The sequence below is a fragment of the Chiloscyllium plagiosum genome, chromosome 10 (assembly GCF_004010195.1).
Source record: "Chiloscyllium plagiosum isolate BGI_BamShark_2017 chromosome 10, ASM401019v2, whole genome shotgun sequence".
Taxonomy (NCBI): domain Eukaryota; kingdom Metazoa; phylum Chordata; class Chondrichthyes; order Orectolobiformes; family Hemiscylliidae; genus Chiloscyllium; species Chiloscyllium plagiosum.
The window spans coordinates 29,116,822-29,141,642 of record NC_057719.1 but is presented as its reverse complement, the minus strand read 5'-3'; the positions used below and the strand labels follow the sequence as shown (position 1 = coordinate 29,141,642).

The window sequence follows — 24,821 nt, the reverse complement described above, 5'->3', positions numbered from 1 at the left end:
TAGCCACGGAACGACACGACCAGCTATCCTTAGTAGCCACACACGCAGACAACAAGCAACATGAATTCGACTGGGACAACACTACTATCGTAGGGCAAGCCAGACAGAGAACAGCCAGGGAATTCCTAGAGGCATGGCATTCATCCACAAACTCCATCAACACACACATCGACCTGGACCCAATATACCAACCACTACAGCGGACAGCTGAAACTGACAACCGGAAGCGGCAGGGACAGACCACTATAAACACCGGAGGAAACATCAAAGAAGCGCTTCGCAGGAGGCTCCCAAGCACTGATGATGTCGCCTAGCCAGGGGACGAAACGTTTGCAACAAAAACTTCCAGCTCGGCGAACAGAACCACAACAACGAGCACCCGAGCTACAAATCTTCGCACAAATTTTATCTATAGCATTTCATCAGAGACGACTGAACAAAGTTCAGTATGTGGCTGAAGACATATTGTCAGTTAATGAAATAAATAAGGGATGACTTACAAAATTAGCTTTAAGGTATAGTAGACACATCAATTTATTCCTTCGACATTGTACTCCGCAATGAAGAAGTTCAAGTGTCTCAGATATTTTTATCTACCAACTTCCAGAAAAAAGGTTTCATTATTATTTTAGTCATGAAATTTTCTCCTCTTCATATTCTGAAATTTTTCTCAAACTTTGTCTCTGTCAAAACGATGCTCAACATGTCTGGTCAGCCCAGGGTACTGAGGTAAAGGATGAGCTCCTGCATGACTGCTTGGAGCTGGTGGACAGGTCCATATTCAAAAACTCAATGGCCAACCTAAATGAGTATGCCATGACCTTTGCAGACTTCATCATTAACTGTATAGAGGACTGCGTGGCAAAGACGTTAATCCAAGAGATCCTCAACCAGAAACTATGGATGAACTGGGAGATCCACTCCCTACTGAAGTCGACATTTGAAGTGTTCAAGTCGGGTGACCTGACCTATACAGGAAATCCAAGTATGACTTTCGCAAAGTCATCAGGGACCCCAACCGGCAATACCAGACTAGAGTCCCAAACTAACCATACAATCACATGTCAACTGTGACAAAGTTTACTCAATATAAACAGACTGAAAAGTGAAGTCGAGTAGAATTGATGACAACAATACATCTCTCCCTGATGAGCTCAATGCATTTTATGCTGGTTTTGGAAAGAAGGTCAGTGAAATTATGTCATCTGTCCCAACAACTTTGGGTACACTTGCACCCACAATCACCACTGCAGAAATCAGATTGGCCTGTGAACTCACAGAAAGCAACTGGCCTGGATGGAGTCCCCAGCCATGCACCCAGATCCTGCACAAACGAGCTGGCAGGAATATTCACAAACACCTACTTTGCTAACAATTTGTTTTTAAATAATTCACTCATGGGATGTGAGCATTACTGGTTGGGTCAGTGATTGTCCTCCATATTAGCCTTTGAGAAAGTGGTGGTGAACTGCCTTCTTGAACCACTGCGATTCAAGTGCTGTAGGTAGACCCACAATGCTATTAGAGAGGGCATTCAAGGAATTTGACCCAGTGACATTGGAGCTTACAAGATTTATTTCCAAATCATGATGGTGAGTGACCTGAAGCGGAACGTTAAATAATGCTGTTCCCATATGTCTGCTGCCCTTGTCATTATAAGTGAAAATGATTGGTGGTTAAGAAGGTGCTGTCTAGGCAGCTTTGGTGAATTTCTGAAGTGCACCTCAAGATGGTATACACTGATGCAACTGAGCATTAGTGAGGCAAGGACTTGACGTTTTAAGATGTGGTACCAATCAAGTGGGCTATTTTGTCCAGGATTGTGTCAAACTTCTTGAGTGTTGTTGGAGTTGCACTCATCCACACAACTGGACAGTATTCCTTCACATCCTTGATTTGTGTCTTGTAGATGGTGGAAGGGATTGGGCAGGCAGGAGGTGAATTACTTGCTGCAGCATTCCTAACCTCTGACCTGTTCCCATAGCCACAATATTTTAAGATTAATTAATATTTAATATTTGGACTTATCAAAGTTAGAATTTTGGTACCCTGTCCACAAAAACAAAACAAAATAATATGGCATACCCAAAACTCCAAAAAAAGTCAGAAAGCCTTGTAAGCATGGACAGAAAGGACAGTTCATTCCAAGTGGTTTAATGTTTACAACTAGCAATAAGGTATCTATAAAATATTTCTTTGGTTATGAAATTAAGTTTAGTTTTTGTTAAGAATATACAGTCTTTTGTTTATTTATCAAGTTTAAAAATTATGCATACTGATGGGTTATGTCAACCATCAAAATTTTCAGGAAGTTATGATCACATTTTAAGAGCAGAAAATCATTGTAAGCATGCAATTGGGCAGACAATTATGGAGATGTTGCTCCCACTGGGTGCAATGTTTTGCTGAGAAGTTACATCTGTGAAACAGATACTGTAGTTTCATATTTAACATTATTTACAACACTTATTGTATTACGTATTACTAGTAGATAACTAGTAAATCAATCTAAAATATTTATGATATGCTGTAGTCACATTATTTAACAGTTCTGCAAAATGAATTCGCTCAGTACTTTGACATCAGCAATGCGCAATCACTGGTAGAATTAAAATTGAGTAAAACCACTATTAAATTAATAATGTGGCATATAAAATAGATAAAGTATATAGGATTTTTTCAGATTGGGGACATAGTTTTCAATATAATCTGGATAATCTGTTCTCTAGTGTAAAATTGGATTTCATTTGAACCTTTTCAGATTGTATCTATGTTATTTCTTCTACTCACATATGCTCCACAAACAATTAGATACTCATTGCTCATTGTAGTGCACCACTGGAGAGGTTTGGATACTAAAATTGAACCAGCTGTAATTGTTTAATTTTAATTAAACAAAATCCTTACACTTTAAAATTGTCCATGGTATGTGCACTTATCCTTTGCATTCGATTAATTTCATCATCAAAATGGCTACGTTTTACATGTAGTTCATCAATATGTTGTCTCTTTTTTGCAATAATTGCTGAATATACTAGAAAACACACAAGACATATTAAAGTATTAAAAGTTGGTCATTCTAAATTTAGTCAGAAATGGAACACAGCCTGTTTTAATTGGACACCAAAACACATTACTAGTACAGGCACAATTTTAAGGCATTAATTGTCCACACAGCAGCCTCAATGGTGATGGAGTGGGAAGGCTGTCCACAAGCCTTCTCACCATTTGTTTAACTGGTCAATGACAGGAAGGAAGAGATGTCACCACCCATCACCCTCCAGCGCAAATAATGCTTCCCTGCTAACAAATTAGTTATGAGAAGAGCATTAAATTTCAAAAATCTTCTGAATTACTATCAACAATACAAAGTCACATTAAAAGTTATTCATAGTGGCATTCTTCAAACAAAACAAGTCCAGGCTAAGAACAAATATAACTGAAAACATTGTGTTATACCGCTCAAATTGATTCCCAACTTCCTCACAGCTCCTTCAAATCAAATTTCCAACACTACCGCAGGGGCCTTATTAAATTCACAAATTATATTCTATATCAGTATAACTGTGATAACCAATAGTTTTCTTTATCTTTCTCAAATTATTGGCACAAATGACTGTACCTTTCCTCTATTTTTGCATTTAATTCCTCCCTTCTATTACACAATGGTTTTGTATTAGCTTTCCTAATTACTTGTTTTATCTTTCGTGATCCCAGCACTAATACCCAGGTCCTTCTGCATCTCCTAGCTCAACAATCTCTCACCATTTAGATAATGCCTCCTTTTTCATTCTTCCTACCCCAATTTCACATTTTTCACATTATACTCCATTTGCCAGATCTTTGCTCACTCACTAAATCTATGTCCCTTTGTACGTCTCCTTTGCAGCTTACTTTCCTATCTATCTTTTTGCCAATAGAAAATTTAAAAACCATATCTTCTGTCCACTAACCCAAGTCATGTATATAAATTGTAAAATGTTGAGGCCTCAGCATTGATCCATGTGGTAAACTCCTCATCACATCTTGACTACCAGAAAATAATCTATTTATGAGTACTCCCTGTTTCAGTTAGAAAATCTTCTACCCATGCCAATATTTTAACACCTACACCATGATCTTTTATGTTCCACAATTGCCTTTATGTGGCACCTTTGCAAATGCATTCAGGAAATCCAAGGACAGCGCATCACTAGCTCTCCTTCATCCATAGAACATACTCCTTCCTCAAAGAATAGTATCAGATTGAAAAAAAAACAAAGATTGGTGGCAAACCAAAGGGTAGGAAAAGGTTTAAAGCCAACAAAAGATGATGAATAAAAAAGAGGGAGGAAATAAACTATTAGGATAAACTACTAAGTGATATGGAGTTCAATCCAGGCAAATATGAGGTGATGCATTTTCTAGAGCGAACTATACTGTAAACGGAAGAGCCTTGGGAAAAGTTGATGAACAGAGAGATCTGAGAGTTCAAGTCCATTGTATCCTGAAGGTGGCTGCACAGGTGGATAGAGTGGTCAAGAAGGCATCTTGCCTTCATCGGACGGGGTATTGAGTATAACAGCTGGCAGGTCATGTTAAAATTGGATAAGACTTTGGTTCAGCCGCATTTAGAATACTGTGTACAGTTCTGGTCGCCACATTACCCAAAGGATGTGGATGCTTTGGAGAGGGTGCAGAGAAGATTTATGAGTATGTTGCTTGGTATGGAAGGTGCTAACTATGAAGAGAGGTTGAGTAGGTTAGGATTGTTTTCATTGGAAAAAAAGGAGATTGAGAGGGGACCTGCTTGTAATCTAAAATCATTAAGGGTATAGACAGGGTAGATAGAGATAAACTTCCCAGGGTGAGGGATTAAATAACGAGAAGCCACGGATTCAAGTTAAGAGGTGAAAAGTTTAAAGGGGATATACGTGGCAAGTACTTTAGACAGAGGGTGGTAGGTGCCTGGAACGCGTTGCCAGCAGAGGTAGTAGAGGCAGGCACGGTAGATTCATTTAAGGTGCGTCTGGAGAGATGCATGCATAGGCGGGGAGCAGAGGGATACAGATGCTTAGGAATTGGTCAATAGGTTTAGACAGTGGATTTGGATCGGCTCAAGCTTGGCGGGCCAAAGGGCCTGTTCCTGGGCTGTAAATTTTCTTTGTTCTTTGATATACAAATGGACAGCAAGAGCTTTTTTAACTAAAGTTAAAGGAAGAGAGAGGCTAAAGAAAACAGAGGACCCTTGAAGAATGAGACTGAGTAAATAATGAGGAGAAGATAAATACTTTACATTAATCTTCATAGTAGATGATACACATAGTATTCAACTATACCAAATAATCAAGGTAAAAATGGTGGGGAGAAATAAATACAACGGTTATCACTAGAGAATATGTATGAGGGAACCTTATGGGGCTAAAAGCCAAAAAGTCCCTGGACATGAGGGTTTACATCCTAGGATATTAAAGGAAGTCATTCCTTGGGTAGTGAAAGCACTGGTAGTAATCTTCCAACGATCTTTAGATGCTGGAAAAGTCTAAGTGGATAAGAAAACTACAAATGTTACACCTTGTTCAAAAAAAGGAGAGAGCCAAAAAAAGAAAATTATAAGCTTAAAATCTGTCTTGGGAACAATGTTATGGCTTCTTGTATATAATAGCAGAACATTTATAAATAACATAATCAAACAGAGTCAGAATGGCTTCATGAAAGGGAAATAGTACCTGACAAATTATTAAAATTCTTTGAGGTGATAACAAGCAGAATAGATAAAGGGGAACCAGTAGGTATAATATATCTAGATTTTAAAAGGTGTTTGATATTATGCCACATATAAGGATACTTACTAAAATACTTAATAACACAAATCCACACTGTTGGGGGCAATTTGTTCTTATATTAGTATGGAGGGCTTTTGCCCCAAATGTCGATTTTCCTGCTCCTCAGATGTTGCCTGACCTATTGTGCTTTTCCAGCATCACTCTGATCTGGGGTAACTAGGGAAGTCAAATGTCTGTTAGGCTTTGTCTTAAAGTGAATGGAGTATAAAAATAGGGAAGTGTTGCTAAAATTATACAAGGCACTAGTTGGACCACATCCATTATCGAAGGTAAGAAATACTGGCATTAGATGCAAACCAGAGAAAGTTCACTGGATTGATTCTGGGTACAGAGGGATTGTTTTATGAGGCAAGGTTGACTAGGTTGAGTTTAGCAGAATGAAAGGAGACTTTATAGAAACAAATAAGATTCTTCGGGGGCTTAACAGGGTAGATGCAGAAAGGTTGCTTCCTCTTTGTGAGAGCCTAGGACCCGAGCGACCTAGTACGGAATCTCAGAGCAATGGTTGCCCATTTAAGACAGAGGTGAGAAGACTTTACCTCTCTCAGAGGGTACCGAATCTGCGGAATTCTTAACCACAGAAAGCTGTTAAGGCTGGATCATTAAGAGTATCCAAAACAGAAATAAACAGATTTTTAATCAGTGAAAGGATCAAGGGTTATGTGGAAAAGGCAGGAAAGTAGAGTTAAGGATTGTTAGATCAGCCTCGATCTAATTGAACAATGGAGAAATCCTGATGGGTCAAATTGCTTACTTCTACTCCTACATCTTATGGTAGCTCCAATAAATTGATTAAACATGATTTCTCTTTCACAGAAACAACATGACTTCCTAAGTAACTTGGACGTTAAGTACCCTGCTGTAATGTTTTCAATAATAGCTTCTAACATTTTGCTATGATAGCTGTTAACCTAACTGGCCTGTAGTTTCCTGCTTTCTGTCTTTCCCCCTTTTTAAATAAAGGAGTTTTATTCACTATTTCACATTCTAATGGAATGTTCCCCAAATCTAGAGAATGTTGGAAAATTAAAGCAATATTTCAACTACCTTACTAACCACTAATTTTCAGACCCTATGATGTATTCAGTCAGGACCCAAGAATTTATCAGCCTGCAGTTCCAACAATTTGCTCAGTTCACTTCCTTGGTGATGGTAATTTTCTTCTGTTTCTCTCTTCCTCCTATTTACTGATTTTTGACTACTTCTGGGATGTTATAGTAATAATCAAACAGTAAAGCCATCATAGTTCCAGAGGACCATAGGGCTACTCTCTCAAGAGAGAAATGATTGATGGTGGCTTGACCAGAGGTCACCATGCTTCAGGTGAGGGAGAAGTTGAGTAGGAGAGTCCTTCATGATAACTGATCAATTGATCTGCCATCACCTAATTTCTCATTAGTAATTCGCAAGATACACTTTCTACACATTTTGTTGCACTTTGTTAACTTGTTTATTTCTTTAAAATATCTTTAGAAACACTTACTACCTGTTTTTATTATTCTAGATGGCCCTCACTCAAACTTTAACTTAGTCAATCTGCTGTGTTTTTTAAAATTTTCTGACCAATCTTCTGACCTGCCACCCATCTTTCCACAATTACATTTTTTTAAAACTATTTTTAACTTCTTTAGTTAACCACAGATTTTGGAATTTTCTTTCTTATCAGAATATATCCATTTAATGTATTTTGAAAAATCCCCTTAAGCGTCTGTTGCTGGATCTCTACTAATATTTTACTTAACCTAATTTGCCAGTTCATTTTTGCTAGCTCAGCTTTCATGTCTTCATAATTGCTTTCATTTAAGTTTATTTTATTTCAGTTTAAGCTTACTTCAGTGAATTAGACTTACTCATCATTCCCTCAATCTGGTTAAGGAGTGAAATGGCCACCTATTTTATTTTACATGTTCCCCAGCCTTCATACCAATCTCCACATCATTCATACCAACCAGTATGGCAATGTAAAATCCACCTTTTGATCCTAATTGAGCAAGATTCCATAGCGTGAGCTTCAAGACAAAAAAAATTACCATTACATTCCATTTATTTTTATTGACTGAGTGTATAAGACAGGAAAGAATACATACTGTGAATCTGCTGCTTAACTTCTTTTTGCAGTTGTGTACCCTGGTCCACCTGAAACACTAGCATATTTACATAAATAAGAATGTTTAAAATTATATTTCAAAAAACTGATTATGAGTAACAATATAAACCTTCAGCATAATAGCTTGTATTCTGTTTTGTCAGTTAAGTTTTCTTACCTAATTTTAGTAAGATTTTATCCAGATTTGATAATTTATTTGTATTTTCCATCTTTCCTGAGCAAGACAAAACAACATCAATTTAACATATTGCAGATGGTAAAAATCTCAAATATAATATCAGTGCATAAACAGAAAATGCTGTAAATGTACGGGAGTGGAAGTAGTATCTGTGTACAGAGGAATTAAGTTGACATTTCATATTAATGAATTGGAAGAACTGGATTATAGAGTAATTTAGTACTAATATTGTAAAACATAAATCTCATACAGGTCTATCATGAGCTAAATATGCATCACCCCTAATCAATTGCATTATTTGCAAATATGTGCTGTTTGAAAATTGATCATCACTGGTTGCCTTGAGAAGGATTTCTGGTGCATTAGGCAGACTCCTTGCTTCTTGACCAGAAGCTCTGGCTTCAAATCCCACTTTCAGACTTGAAGACCAAGGAAGGTGCTCCAGGGGGTCATGATCAACCTACATCCTGTATCAAACTGCTGCATGAATTAATCAAAATGGATTGCTCAGGAATTTCAGAGGGAATTTAGGAATCAACATCGTGACTGTGGACTGAAATCACAGATAGAATATCAGGTTGGGCATCACACCATCCTTGCAAACTATTGTTCCACCTTCATTGTTACTTTCCTCTCCAAAATGTTTAAAAATGTTGACACTTCCCAAATTCATGCTCATCTTCCCCACAACTCCAGGTTTGAATCTCTCCAATTATGTTTTCATTCTTGAACTTGGCCTTTAAAAGTCAAAATAATATCCTTTATAAAATCACGTTAAATCACCTTTACTCAATCTTCTCAACATATCAGCACAGTTGACAACATAATATTCTACAAAGCCTCTCCTCCATCATTAGCCCTTCATTGATTCTATATCTACTCATAGCGAGAGAATCACCTACAAAGTCTTCTACTTCATTATTGCACCACTACTTATGGAACATCCAAGGATTTATCACTGATCCTCTCTTAGTTCTTATTCATATACTGCTATTCAGTAACACCATCCAAAAGAATATCATGTTCAACATGTGCACTTATACTACCTTAATGTTAACTCTTGAATTCTGCTGTATCTGATCTGTCACATTACTTAGTTGATGCATACAATCAAGTTTACGTTCCCATAGCAAGTACAAAGTATCAGGTTAGCAGAAATTTCTCAAACTAAATAATGTGATGACTTAAGTCTTCACTCTGCTTGTAGCTACTGGCTCATCTCTTTCCCTAGCTATCATCTAGTATGAACCAGATGTGTCACATATTTAGCATTCTATTAGAACCTGAGATGAGCTTCTGGGACGTATCTTCTCCATCTCTAAAACTGCCTCCACAAAATTTATCTATCTCCTGCCCTGACTAAACTCAACTGTTAAGATTAAAGTGGAGCTGGAAAAGCACAGCAAGTCAGGCAGCATTTGAGGAGCAGGAAAATCGACGTTCAGGCAAAACAGGGGAGGAAGTGCTGGATGTCTTGAAATGGTAAAGGTAGATAAACCCCCAGGACCTGATCAGGTGTACCCTAGAACTCTGTGGGAAGCTAGAGAAGTGATTGCTGGGACTCTTGTTGAGTTATTTGTATCATCGATAGTCACGGGTGAGGTGCCGGAAGACTGGAAACTGGCTAACGTGGTGCCACTGTTTAAGAAGGGTGGTAAGGAAAAGCCAGGGAACTGTAGACCAGTGAGCCTGACCTCGGTGGTGGGCAAGTTGTTGGAGGGAATCCTGAGGGACAGGATGTACATGTACTTGGAAAGGCAAAGACTGATTAGGGATAGTCAATATGGCTTTGTGCATGGGAAATCATGTCTCACAAACTTGATTGAGTATTTTGAGGAAGTAATAAAGAGGATTGATGAGTAACAAAGAGTGGTAGATGTGATCTATATGGACTTCAGTAAGATGTTCAATAAGGTTCCCCATGGGAGACTTATTAGCAAGGTTAGATCTCACGGAATACAGAGAGAACCAGCCATTTGGATACAGAACTGGCTCAAAGGTAGAAGACAGAGGGTGGTGGTGGAGGGTTGTTTTTCAGACTGGAGGCCTGTGACCAGTGGAGTGCCACAAGGATCAGTGCTGGGCCCTCTACTTTTTGTCATTTACATAAATGATTTGGATGCGAGCATAAGAGGTACAGTCAATAAGTTTGCAGATGACACCAAAATTGGAGGTGTAGTGGACAGCGAAGAGGGTTACCTCAGATTACAACATGATCTGGACCAGATGGGCCAATGGGTTGAGAAGTGGCAGATGGAGTTTAATTCAGATAAATGCAAGGTACTGCATTTTGAGAAAGCAAATCCTAGCAGGACTTATACACTTAATGGTAAGGTCCTAGGGAGTATTATTGAACAAAGAGACCTTGGAGTGCAGGTTCATATCTCCTTGAAAGTGGAGTCGCATTAGATAGGATAGTGAAGGTGGTGTCCAGTCTGCTTTCCTTTATTATTCAGAGTATTGTGTACAGGAGTTGGGAGGTCATGTTGCGGCTGTACAGGACATTGGTTAGGCCACTGTTGGAATATTGCGTGCAATTCTGGTCTCCTTCCTATCGGAAAGATGTTGTGAAACTTGAAAGGGTTCAGAAAAGATTTACAAGGATGTTGCCAGGGTTGGAGGATTTGGGCTATAGGGAGAGGCTTAACAGACTAGGGCTGTTTTCCCTGGAGCGTCAGAGGCTGAGGGGTGACCTTATAGAGGCTTACAAAATTATGAGGGGCATGGATAGGGTAAATAGGCAAAGTCTTTTCCCTGGGGTCAGGGAGTCCAGAACTAGAGGGCATAGGTTTAGGGAAAGATATAAAAGAGATCTACGTGGCAACTTTTTCATACAGAGGGTGGTACGTGTATAGAATGAGTTGCCAAATGAAGTGGTGGAGACTAGTACAATTGCAACATTTAAGAGGCATTTGGATGGGTATATGAATAGGAAGGGTTTGGAGGGATATGGGCCGGGTGCTGGCAGGTGGGACTAGATTGGGTTGGGATATCTGGTCGGCATGGACGTGTTGGACCGAAGGGTCTGTTTCCATGCTGTACATCTCTATGACTCTATCAGGAATGCCCTCTTTTGCCTGAAAATGTCGATTTTCCTGCTTCTCAGATGCTGCCTGGCCTGCTGTGCTTTTCCAGCACCACTCTAATCTTGACTCTAATCTCCAGCATCTGCAGTACCCACTTTCACCTAACCTCAACTGTTGCTGAAACCCTCATCCATGCATCCCTGTTGTCTCTTGAATTGACTAATCCAATGGTCTCTTGAACTGCATCGTATTTTACATTTTCTAAAAGTTTGAACACATTCATAATGCTACACCAAGCCAAATTCACTCATCACCCCTGTTAACTTCCAGTGGTTCCCAATTTTACAAAACCTCCATTTTAAAATTCTTATTGCTGCTTTCAATCTCTTCCAAGGTCTTGCCTTTCCCAACATTTGTAACTTCTTCATGCCCTACAAATCTACACACCTCAATTGTAGTCTTTGGACACCCCTGACTTAATCAAAGAACATAGAAAAGTACAGCATAGTACAGACCTTTTAGCCCTCAACATTGTGCCAGCTTTCTATCCTACTCTAAGATCAGACTAATCTATATATCCTTTATTGTATTAACTTCCATGTGCCTATCCAAGAGTCGCTTAAATGTCCCTAATGTATCTGACTCTACTACCACTGCTGGCAGTGCATTCTATGCGCCCACCACTCTCTGAGTAAAGAACCTACTTCTAATAACTCCCCTAAATCTTCCTCCAATTACCTTAAACTTATGCCTCCTTGTGAAACACATTTTCACCATGGGAAAAAGTCTCTGGCTATTAACTCAACACCATGTACACCTCTATCAACTCACCTCTCATCCTTCTTCGTTCCAATGAGAAAAGTCCTAGCTCCCTCAATTTTTTCTTCATAATATATGCCCTCCAGTTCAGGCAGCATCCTGGTAAATCTTCTCTGCACCCTCGCTAAAGCTTCCACATTTTTCCTATAATGAGGTGAACAGAACTGAACACCATATTCCAAATATGGTCTAACCAGGACTCTATAGAACTGCAGCATGACCTCACGGCCCTTAAACTCAATCCTCCTGCTAATGAAAGCCAACACACCATATGCCTCCTGAACAACCCTATCAAACTGGGTGGCAACTTTGAGGGATCTATGGACATGCAACCCAAGTTCCCTCTAATCCGCCACACTGCCAAGAATTCTGCCTTTAATCCTGTATTCTGCATTCAAATTCTACCTTCCAAAGCAAATGACTTCCTACTTTTCCAGGTTGAACTCCATCTGTCACTTATCAGCCCAGTTCTGTATCCTGTCAATATATCGTTGCAACCTACAACAGCCCTCCACACTATCCACAACTCCATCAATCTTCGTGTCATCGGCAAACTTACTAACCCACCCTTCCACTTCCTCACCAAAGTCATTATAAAAATCACAAAGAGCAGAAGTCTCAGAACAAATCCCTACGAAACACCACTGGTCACCGAGCTCCAGGCTGAATACTTTCCATCTACACCACTCTCTGTCTTCTATGGGCCAACCAATTCTGTATCCAGACAGACAGGTTTCCCAGTACCCCATGCCTCCTTACTTTCTGAATGAGCCTACCATGGAGAACCTTGTCAAACGCCTTGCTAAAACCCATGTACACTACATCCACTGCTTTACCTTCAACCACATGTTTTGTCACAACCTCAAAGAATTCAATAAATTCTGTGAGGAATGACCTACCCCTCACAAAACCATGCTGACTATCTCTAATCAAACTATGGTTTTTCGAGTAATCATAAACCCTGTCTCTCAGAATCCTCTCCAATACTTTGCACATTACAGATGTAAAAATCACTCTACAGTTTATCTGTGTCAAGGCTTTAAGCTCTATAACCTCTTTTTTAATGTTTATAATAGTACTTCAAAACTTTTTAGTTGACCAAATTTTAATGTGTCGTCCAAAAGTCCACAAATTGTGGTAGAAATGACAGTGAAATTGTAAGCATTTGACATTATTGTTATTGTGAATCTAACACCAACTTTTAATACCTTTTCACAAGCAGTTAAATGCTCAAGCTGCAATGGAACAATCACAGCTTGTCCAACGCATTCTTATAAGACAACTCTCTCATTCCATGTATCAATTTAATAAATCTATGCTGAACTGCGGCCAATGTGTTTATGTCTTTCCTTCGGAAAAGGGGGGGGTGGGGGGGGGGGGTGGTGAGCAGCCAAAGGATGTAGTCCACATTGGTACCAACAAAACATGCAGAAAGAGAGGTGAGGTCTTGCAAATGGCGTTCAGGGATTTAGGTAGGAAGTTTTTTTAGATTAGATTAGATTAGATTACTTACAGTGTGGAAACAGGCCCTTCGGCCCAACAAGTCCACACCGCCCCGCCGAAGCGCAACCCACCCATACCCCTACATTTACCCCTTACCTAACACTACGGGCTATTTAGCATGGCCAATTCACCTAACCTGCACATCTTTGGACTGTGGGAGGAAACCGGAGCACCCGGAGGAAACCCACGCAGACACGGGGAGAATGTGCAAACTCCACACAGTCAGTCGCCAGAGGCGGGAATTGAACCCGGGTCTCTAGCGCTGTGAGGCAGCAGTGCTAACCACTGTGCCACCGTGCCGCCCACTGAAAGGTAGGACCTCTTGGGTTATAATCTCGGGATTACTTCCTGTGGCACATCCCAGTCTGCTATGAACTGGAAAGTAGTACAGTTGAAAGGTAGGACCTCTTGGGTTATAATCTCAGGATTACTTCCTGTGGCACATCCCAGTCTGCTATGAACTGGAAAGTAGTACAGTTAAATACATGGCTAAAGAGCTGATGTAGGAGGAACGGCTTCAGATAAGTGGACCAGTGCAATACCTTCCAGGGCAGGTGGGACCTGTATAAAAAGGATAGGTTTCAACTAAACTGGAGGGGCACCAAAATCCTGGCAGTGAGGTTTGCTAATGCCACTCAGGATGGTTTAAACTAGTGTAGTGGGGCAGAAACTGAAGCAGTAGGTCAGCAAGTAAAATAACTAAGGGGGAGTCCGATTAAGGCCAGTAAGAATAACAGGAAGAACAGGGAGAAAGTGAGGACTGCAGATGCTAGAGATCAAAGTCGAGAGTGTGGTGCTAGAAAAGCACAGCAGGTCAAGCAGCATCCGAGGAGCAGGAGATTCGATGTTTCCTGTTCCTGATGAAGGGCTTATGCCCGAAACATCGACTGTCCTGCTCCTCAGATGTTGCCTGACCTGCTGTGCTTTTCCAGCACAACAATAACAGGAAGAACAGACAAGAGGAGATTACTGAACACAGTTGGACTGGCATTCTGAAGAGTATTTGTTTTAATGCGAGAAGCATGATAGTTAAGGCAGATGAGCTTAGAGATTGGATTAACACATATAACAATGCATCCTCATATCCCTTGATCCCTTTAGCCACAACAGCTATGTCTACCTTCTTCTAGAAAATATAACATTTTGGCCTCAACAACTTTCTGTGGTAGTGAATTCCATCCTCTGGGTGATTTGGTAGTGGGAAAAGCTGCTTGGTTTTGCATTAAAATCACCATAGCCCTACCCAAGCTTTAGGGCTTCTCTCTCTCTCTTTCCCTTTCTCTCATGAGAGAGAGAAAGAGAGAGAGAGACAGCTGGTTGTGGTTTAGCCTGATGGTCACCACACCTTAATGTGGACCACATCTTCTGGCTGCTCACCCTCCCCCCTTCAGAAGGAAAAACATAAACCCATTGGCCGCAGTTCAGAGTAGATTTACTAAATTTATACAAGGAATGAGTGAGTTGTCTTATGAGAAGTTGAGAAACAGTTATTTATGGTAACCTCGGTCAGCGCATGAATTGAACCCATGCTATTAGCATCACTTATAAATATGAACTCAGCACTTTCTTTTTAATTCCTGAGTAGCCACAAAGTTCAGCTCATGCAATTTTCTTTTAAAGCAACTTTTTCAGAGTTGCAATGATCTGCCTGTGGAGCACTACCCTTTCACCATATGCTCAGTTCTTTTTTTTCCCTTGTTTATTTGCAGAAGTGCTGTTACAAGTTGAATTTTGGTTTATTCCTCATCCAGTGACCCATGGTATTTTCTCACCTATTAACTTTGTTCTTTCACAATAGCAGCATTCAAGAAGCACCTGAACGAATACAAGAATAGGAAGGGAATAGAGGGATACAGAATCCTGTAAGTGAAGACAGTTTTAGTGTGGAAGGGCAAAATGTGTTCGTTGCAGGCTTTGAGGGTCAGCGGGCCTGTTCCTGTGCTGTATTGTTCTTTGTTCACTCGTAACTAATTAATGATCACCAATTGATTAATTTACACACAAAGCTTGTGAAGTGTAATGTAGACCATTAAAGGTGAGGGAGAGGTGGAGGTGAACTCACCATTTTTTTACATCCAGAATTGTCTTGTATATTACTGTACTTCTCTTTTTGCCCCTCACCAAATCATTCATGATATTTTTTTCTCATCTAATAACCACCATCAGTAAATCACCCATGTTTTCATTAATTCATCAATTTTCATGCAAAGCCCATTAAGGGTAGACCATCAAAGGTGAGGGAGAGATAGGGAGAGGGGAAGTAAAAGTCAACTCTTAAATACAAAGTTCAATGCGTATCACTAGATCTCAGTCAACACTTGACCTGATCTATTTGAACCTTCAGGGGATCTGCATAGATGAGGAGTTCGCAGAATGTTTTCAGGATAGTTTATCAGGCCAACATGTTCTGGGGCCTGATAGACAGCAGGCTAGACCAGAACTGGTATTTCGTAATTGCATGAAATTCGTTAATTACCTCTTAGTGAGGGCAACAACTATAATATGGATGAGTTTTGCATTCAGTTGAGGGAGAGTGGAGTGGGCCTGAGACTATATTTTTTAATTTAAATAAGGGTAGCTATGAGACATGAAAGCAGACTTGGCTGAAGTAAACTGACAAATTAAGTTACAGCATAATAGAAACAGAAATTGCTCATGAAATTCAATAGATCTGGCAGCATCTATAGGAGGAAAACAGAGTTAATGCTTTGAGTCTTCTCACCAGAACTGGTTAGAGCATAGGTCAATAGAGATTCAGCTATAGACATTTAAGGGAATATTTTAGAATATATAAAATAGATACATTGCAGTGAATAAGAAAAATTTCCCGGGATGGACCAATCATCCATGGTTAATTAGCAATGTTATCGAACTTAAGGAAAAAGTATACAATTGAGCAAAGACAGATGGCAGGTCAAAAGATTTGGCAGAATATCATAGAATCCCTATAGTGTGGAAGCAGGCCATTTAGCCCATACTGATCCCCTGAAGAGCATCCCACTTCTTTATTTCCCATGACTAATCCACCTAGCCTGCACACTGTGGTCAATTTGGTATCGCCAATCCTCCTAACTTGCACATGTGTGGACTGTTGGAGGAAAGCCACACAGACACAGAGAACATGCAAACTCCACAAGACAGTCACCCTTGGCTAGAATCAAACCCAGGACCCTGGCACTGTGAGGCAGGAGTGCTAACCACCACGCCACCCTTATAAATATAAAAATGTTGAAGCAGGCCATCAGTCTTTATAATAGAAATGACAAATATCATCCCAGATGTAGTGACAAATTGAGAAATGGAAGAAAGAAATGAACTCAGAAATATCACAATTATCAGTGAAGTGCTACTGAACATATTTTTGGAGTTGTGGGCTGACAAGTGCCTGGAATCTGATGGACAATATGCTACAGTCTTATAAAAGAATTGATGAGTGAGATAGTTGTTGAGTTGGTTTAAATTTTCCAAAATTCTCTAAATTTAGGTGGGATTCATAAGATTGGAAAGAAGCAAAAAGGTAGGGAGACTTAAAGAAAAGGAAATGACGAGCCAGTTAGCTTAACATCTGTCATTGGAAATATATTAGAAGGCATATTAACAAATTCCATATCAAAGGTTATTGTGGAAGATAATAGCTTATGGGCTAACATATTAGCATCGACAAAAAATGAGGAGAAAATGAGGACTGCAGATGCTGGAGATCAGAGTCAAAGAGCGTGGTGCTCGAAAAGCACAGCCGGTCAGACAGCATCCAGAGAACAGGAGAGTTGAAGTCTGAAGCATAAATATCTTCGAGCATCTTCCTGATGAAGAGCTTATGCTCAAAACGTCGACTCGCCTGCTCCTCGGATGCTACCTGACCAGCTGTGCTTTTCCAGCACCGCACTCTTTGACAGACAAAAAGATGAGCTAGCCATAAAGAGCAGACATAAATAGATCATTTTCTGATTGATGAGATGTAACAAATGCTGAGCACAGGAATCAGTACTGATACCTCAACTGTTTACAATTTATATAAATGACTTTGAAAAAGGAATTGGAAGTGTGGTTGCCAAATTTGCTGGTGACACAGAGATAAATGGAAAAATTAGTTGTGAACAGGACTCCAGGACGTTACAAAAAGATATTGATAGATTAAGTAAATGGGCAAAGATGTCGCAAAAGGAGTATAATTGAGAAAGTCTATAACCTTAAAACATGCCTTTAAACATTTAGACTAAAATGTAATGTTGAATTATAGAACACATTTGCTGCACTCTAGAAAATGGACAGGCAGGGAGGGTAAGGCAATTAAGAACATTTGTCTTAACATCAGTGAATCTGTATAAGCAGGACACCGAGTGATAACATTCACGGATGTTCCCTTGTGAAATTAATATCAGTGTTTGATTCTGACCTCAAAACGAAACTCTGCATCAATTAACTTCTCTCCCAAATTATTGTCCTTCACTGTTGTCTGTCTAGTTCAGAGCATGCAGAACTAGTTAGCTCGGCTTATAGGTATCAGTGTAATGTTGTAACAGTGATGCTATTATCAAAAAAGGGGATGACTAAAAGTAAACTAAACTAAGAGTTTTTTTATTCCAGGCTACTAAAGAGTGTGATCTCCTGGAAGAACCAAGATAGGCTTACAGATTGAGTCCACGAAGGATTTGCTGGGCTGTCTCAGATCTATACTTTTAACATAATGTGGGAACATTTCAAATTGTCTCCTCTCCCCATTCCACTAAAATTCTCATTGAAGCCATCTATTTGACCAAATTGTTAATTCATCTTAATATCTTTTTCTTTTGACAAAGGGAAATAGAGAAAAATAGGGAAAAGATTGTGGAAAGATGGCAAAATGAGAGCTGGTGAGGAGTGGAAGAAAGGGTTGAGAAACGAATTGAAGGAACAGGATTGGCAGAACACAGATGATAAGAAGCTACAGAGCAGACCGAAGGTGAAGATGAATGGTGGAGATGGAAACAGAGGACACTGAGATCAGAGAGATACGTAGGGAAGAAATAAGTGAAGAAGGGGAAAGCAACAACTGATTTATCTTGGAGTACCCCATTACATTTCAGTTATTCACGTGAAAAAACTGCCACCAATTCAGGAAGAGAGCAATTTTGGATTCAATAATAACAGAAATGATAAATGGAAATTGAATGGCAATAGAGCATTCTCATTGTTGATAGTGTACTAGAAAATACAAAAATATGTGAAAAATGCTTGTTTAATTACATTATGTAATCACAGGAAATGATTTAATATCATGTGATGCAGTGGCCATGTTAGTTAGTCTGTAAGTCAGTTACCACATAGTAGCAATAAGAAAAAGCAGCCTCTGAAGATCTGTGTTAAATCTAGCTTCAGATTCGACTATGCTAGTCCAGAAAGAGATAAGATTCACCACAATGTTATAAATATATATTTAGCAAAACGACATTGCTGAGACATCTTGTTGGACAGTGGAAGAGAAAGGGATCCAATTTGAACAAAAATCAGCCTCTAATGGAGGAATAGCAAAGAATCAGCCATAATCCTATTGAGTGATGGTGCATGCTTGAGGCTCAAACAGCCTACTGTTGTTCCTACTTTTTATGGTCTTATGGTCAAAGGAGAAAAATATTATTGAGTTCCAAACTGCATATTACCGTAAATGTAAAATCTCTGCTAAAAGCATTTTGGGAAATGTAACATTTCAGGTGGTGGTTTGCAGAGGACTGTGTGTAAAAGCTAAACTTTCCACAACAAAACTACATGTAATTATCCACTGAATACCCACTGATCCACATCAGCACAGCCTATGGGAGCTGTTGGTGTATTGGTGATGTCACTGAACTATTGATCCAGAACCCTAGACTAATGTCTTGGGGACATGGGGTTGATTCACATCACAGCAGATGATGAATATTGAATTCAACTTTTTAAAAAGCTGGTGTAATGGTGACTATGTAATCACTGTTGATTGTCATTAAAAACTGATCTGATTCACTAATATTCTACATGTATATCCAATGTAGTTTACTTTTAATTGCTGTTTGAGTGTTCAGGCATAAACAATAAATGCTGGCCCAGCCATTGATGCCCTTTCCCTTGAAATAAGTTTTTTAAAAATCGGGGAAAAGGCATGCAAGAAAGGCACGGAATTTCTATGAATGTTTAATGGGTGACTGTAATTGATTTATAAGTTTAAGCAGAATTAAAAGTTCAATAACGATATCAAATATAATTGGATCAAGAAATACTTTTTCTGTCTAAAACTGTAGGTTTGTTTAATCGCGGGGCAGGTCACAATGATGGAAACACAGACTTTATAAGCTGGAATAAGCCATTCGATCCTTTGAACCTACTCCACTATCACAGCTTATATATCTTAATGACATTTTCCCATTTTCTTCCATACCCCTTGACACGTTTAAAAATTTAAAAAAATGACAATGACTTGGCCTTCCCAGACTTGACAGTTAACCGATATGTGAGAGGTTATTCAATACAATTGATCTCAACATCATTTACGGACAGAACAATTTTTTTTCAATGAGAAGCAACAAGCGCAGGCTCAGAGTTCTCAGTGCGCTTTCCGGAATGTCATCAATGTTGTCCGTGCCATATTTCATAAGTACAGTTATCGTCGATAATGATTTCACTAAGCAGTACGATTTAGCTTTCTTGCACCCTGCTACATATTGGAATGCACTCTCGAGGTGCGAAATAACCCATTTGCAACACTGGAGATTAATCGAATAGCTCGTTTGAACTGGCGTTGAAGAGCAATTGCTTTCCATGAATCTGTTTACAAATCCCTTAAGATACTTGCAACATCGTGGAGGTGGAAAGTACACATACACACGTTCTCTCCGTACAGTGGGGAAAAATTAACTGATTGCAATTGTTGTCAACCAGACTCACTTTCAGCCTTCCTTGTGAATCGATGGAAGCTTCTCGAGGGTTGTGCACGGGCAGACAGATAGGATACGTCGTCTCGCGCTATTCGAAGCCGTTAAACAGCGGCACGTGCAGAGGCACGCGAGCTGAATTCAAACCGCCGCGTGCCTACCATGTGGCCTTGCCTGTCCTCTCCATTGTCAACAGGACATACTTCTTCAAGGGAAGTTAACACTGGGAATTTCTGAGCGTATTCAATAGGATGACAACGTTTTAAACATGTAAAGAATGACAGTCTGCAAATTTCTCTTTCAGTGCCGTACTAGAGTACAAAATAATGACTAATTTATTAAAAAAAATTCTCAATTTGTTTTACTAGAGATATAGCATCCTTTAAAGAATGATTTAATACTTCCCATTAAAATGCACCATCAAGGAATTGCAGTATTGCTATTACTAAACATAGTAATTTGATTCTAGGCTGTATCAATATTGGTCTACAAGGTGATGACAAAATGCATGTGTGGCATCACTGTCAAAGTAATTGTGATTAGCATCAGGGGCATCTTCACTACTAGAAAAGAGAATAGACCAAATTATTACAACTGTTGTTTAAAAGAAAGGAGTCACAGTTTTAAGGCAGAGATGAGAAGAATCTTTTTCTCTCACTGAGGGTGGTAGGTTTTCGAAACTCTCTCAACAGACAGATGAAGGCTTTGAAAATTTTTAAGGTAAAGGTAGAGAGATTCTTGATAAGGGGATGAAAGATCATTTGGGAGGAATGTGGAGCAATCAGATCAGCTATGCTCTTATTGAATAGCCTGAAGAGGCAAAGGTTTTCCCCCTCCCAAATTTAAATTTGTATGTAATATTGCAAGAGTTAAGACAGTAAAAATGGAGAGAAAGAGGAGAAAGAAAGCAAAAAGTAGTATTAAGTCAGAGTGTGACGGAATACTCACCATCTGCCTAAATAAGTGCAGCTTCAAACAACACTCAAGAAGCTTGACACCATCCAGGACAAAACAGCCTGCTTCTTCGACACCAAATCCACAAATAGCTACTCCCTCCACTACTGACACGCAGTAGCAGCAGTGTGTACTACCCACTATATGCACTGCAGAAATTCACCAAAGAACTTTAGACAGCTCATTCCAAGTGCACGATCATATACATTTAGACAGACAAGGGCAGTGGATACAGAGGTACACTAACACCTGCAAGTTATCCACGTGCTTTCACTGTTGTTCGGTCAAAATTCTGGATTTACCTCGCTAAGGGCATTGTGGATCTGACTACAGCACAAGGATTGCAGTGCTATAAGAAGGCAGTTCACCACTACTTATCAAGGGCAACTAGAGACAGGCAATAAATGCTGGCTGGCCAGCCAGTGATGTCCTCGCCCCACAAATGAATTAAAAGAAGTTTCACAATGCACAAAATGAAAATGAAAACTTTAATCACATGCAGTCTTAGGGGATGCCAGGAGCCTCTTAAACACAGAAACATAAAAATAAAAACATAGATGCATATTAATGATAATATTGGCTCCTTGCAGTCAAAACACATACTAGACAACAATGACTCAAATTAATTAACAGAAAGAATGATGTGCCTTAATTTGGTGCATTCATCACAAAATCTACATGTTGGCCAAAAATTGAGGCATATGGTGCCTGATTTTGGCAGATGGTGGGAAGGTTGTGGAGGGATAAAACACACATAAGGTTCAACATGAAATATTTGGTTTGTAATCTAGTCTCCTCCAGAAGAGCTACAGCCAACATGACTATCACAATATTTTGAATACTTCACAACCAACATATTGCCTCTTGGGCAGAATTGGCAAACTCCCACCCATTCGTATGCTGATTGCATCCTGATGAATACTTGAGGACCAATTTCACACATTACTTTTGTGTATGAGTTTGGATGTTGATTTTGCTGGTTTAAGGCTTAAAGCCATTGGCACCTTTTCAAGTCAACAATGTTTTTCCTTTTCGTAAGCTGTGTATCCACTGATGCATACGTCAAAAAATTCCTTCAGGTAGATACATGTCACTAGTGGTACTTGAGATGAAAGAGTGAATGACAGAAGATGCTCTGAAGAACTGACAGGGCTATTATGCAGAGAGGTCAACATTTATATTTCCTCCATGTTTTCCATTACATCTGTTAGAAACGAAAATCTCTTCTCAATAATTGCTCTGGACAAATTCAGGAAAACAAAGTTTTATTAACAAGTCTGCAGAGTTGGGCACCCTTGAAAAAAAAGCGCGCCAGGCTAACAATGTTCCTGATTAAATACAGTACAAGTCCCTCCCCTCTATAGCTCTAAAGAGTCACGAGGTTCACATTCTCACAAAGTCTGCAACAGTTTCCCGAGTTGTTTTTCTACCCTGTAGTCTTATCAGTCAAGGACTTATTCTTCTCTGTCAGAGTTAGTGGTCTTATCAATCAAGGACTTGTTTTTCTACTCTGTAGCAGCAGATGTCTCGTCCTTTATTATAGAGAAGCATGTTTTACCCTACCCCCACGGCTCTATTCCCCTTAGACTCTGAGGTCATGCACATCTTAACTATTTGTACCGAAATCGTCTCTCACAATTCCACCCTTTCTGTTTTTAAGATGTGCATGACAAAGATAAGCATCCTCCCATCAGGTGCCCGGGAAATCCTTGGTCTTTCGAAGCAACAGCACCTTAAGTTCCTGCGTTCCATGTTGGGGTACCGCCACTGCCTGGAGTTGGGAAATATTTTTCTGGATTAAAGATTGAACACAGGGGATCAGGCAGGGTAAGATGAGTAGAAGCATTACGCCCCCCCAGCCACCAGTAACGCCGTGCGCCACCAACTACCACCTAGGAGACCATCCCACCATCCGATGCCACCAAGAGGGCACCAGGATTGAACCGGCACATGGGCCAGTTTCCGAATTTCATCGGAAATCTTCAAAACCGCTTTACCATTATCGTCAATTTTCAGACAGCAGTTAGTCAGGTTAAACTTCCCGCACACGCCCCCTTCCGAGGCCAACAGATAATCCAAGGCAAGCCGGTTTTGGTATATAGCAGCCCTCATCTGATCCTGCTGCTTAGCCAGCAACTCCAGGGCCAGGGCGGTCTGATTAGTAATGACCTCTACGACTGCTTGGAGCCTGATAATTCGATTTAACATATAGATAGGAGTACGGTATCCCCATGATCCATCCTGTGCCCACGTAGCAGGCCCGTAGTATTCAATAATACGGGCCGGTGGCCACTCATCCCCCCAATCACCGACTTGGATATCCCCTGGCGACCTACGCAGGGAGTCAAAGAGTTTAACTCCCAAATCATCGCCTTCCTCCCGGGGTAATAGGAAGAATTCAGGTCGTATTAGACCCAGGAAGCATACCCCAGCCCATCCCATGGGCAGTTTGGAATATGCCTGATTACCGCATATCCAAAATAGGCCATCTGGAGCAGGCCCTCCCTGCCTCACAACGTCATCCCACAACTCCTTTACCCCAGGGACGCCCTCATAAGGACCAGGACCACTGCAATTCCAGTATTCGGATTGTTGACCCCGTGGCAGAGTCTGGACAGGATTATTCCAGCATTGATTCCCCTGACAACCACCACTCCACACTCTTTTCATGCCATCGGAAGGCTCAGCACTTAGCTCGTAAGAGGAGGAACCAGAGCGTAACCGAATGCAATTTTGATGACCTCGGTGTGCAATGTACCAAGCAATATTCTCAGGCCACCATACTCGCGTGGTTGCATCCAATATATTCTGACAGGGGCTAATCCCTACCTTCACGGTCCCCTTGCCTTCAATACAGAACTGGCCCCCAGGGCTGTTTGTCAGTCTCCACCCCTGGCTTTTTCTGTCGTTGTCATGAGTCCAAGTGGTTTGCAGCAATTCCCCTATGTCTAAGCTTTGACCAGTCCACGGCCATTGTTCCGACATATGCGGCCCCCCACAGACCCAGCAATTGCTAACATTTAAAACAGTGGCTATTCTAGAGGTGAGATCAATAAACAGGTTTTGTGTAACATCAGGGAGTTCAATCTGTCCTTCTACCTCTTCGTATACAGATGGCACTTTAGGGAGCACGACCGTTCCCTGACGGTCTTGCTCTTTCCCCAACCCCCGATCAGGGATCTGTATCTTGGTCTCCTTGACTCTGACAACCTGCTCCCTGAGCAACACGGAGGATAGGTCCCACCTCCCAGTTTTGCTAATACACACCCAGCGGTCATTTATAGGGCATCCATGGATTTTGCCACCGCATCCTTTATTATATATCTGATAATAGGGTCTCCCATCCTCCCAACATTCATGGCGTGCACTCACATCGTAACACCTATCGTCCACATAGGAATGGGACACAAATGATCCCGAATAGATTCGAATCCCAAGTCTTACTGTAGTTCGACATTTGTCACATCTCCCCTCACCCTCCCCCACATACAGGAGTAAACTGATCAATATCACCACCAATACAGT

General features: G+C 40.3%; 2 protein-coding genes across 3 annotated transcripts in view; both read right to left on the bottom strand.

The window, feature by feature from the left end:
- The window catches only part of LOC122553468 (protein SIX6OS1-like), a 168,985-nt gene that overhangs the window by 122,836 nt on the left and 21,328 nt on the right, over positions 1 to 24,821 (bottom strand). The window lies entirely within an intron of this gene.
- LOC122553923 (protein SIX6OS1-like) overlaps positions 1 to 24,821 on the bottom strand; it is a 56,732-nt gene that overhangs the window by 12,250 nt on the left and 19,661 nt on the right. The window contains exons 2-4 of the mRNA XM_043698431.1: positions 8,090 to 8,146; positions 7,913 to 7,969; positions 2,908 to 3,034 (exon numbers count right to left, since the gene is read on the bottom strand). Of these exons, the coding sequence (XP_043554366.1) occupies positions 2,908 to 3,034; positions 7,913 to 7,969; positions 8,090 to 8,146 (241 nt within the window). The remainder of the gene's footprint in view (positions 1 to 2,907; positions 3,035 to 7,912; positions 7,970 to 8,089; positions 8,147 to 24,821) is intronic.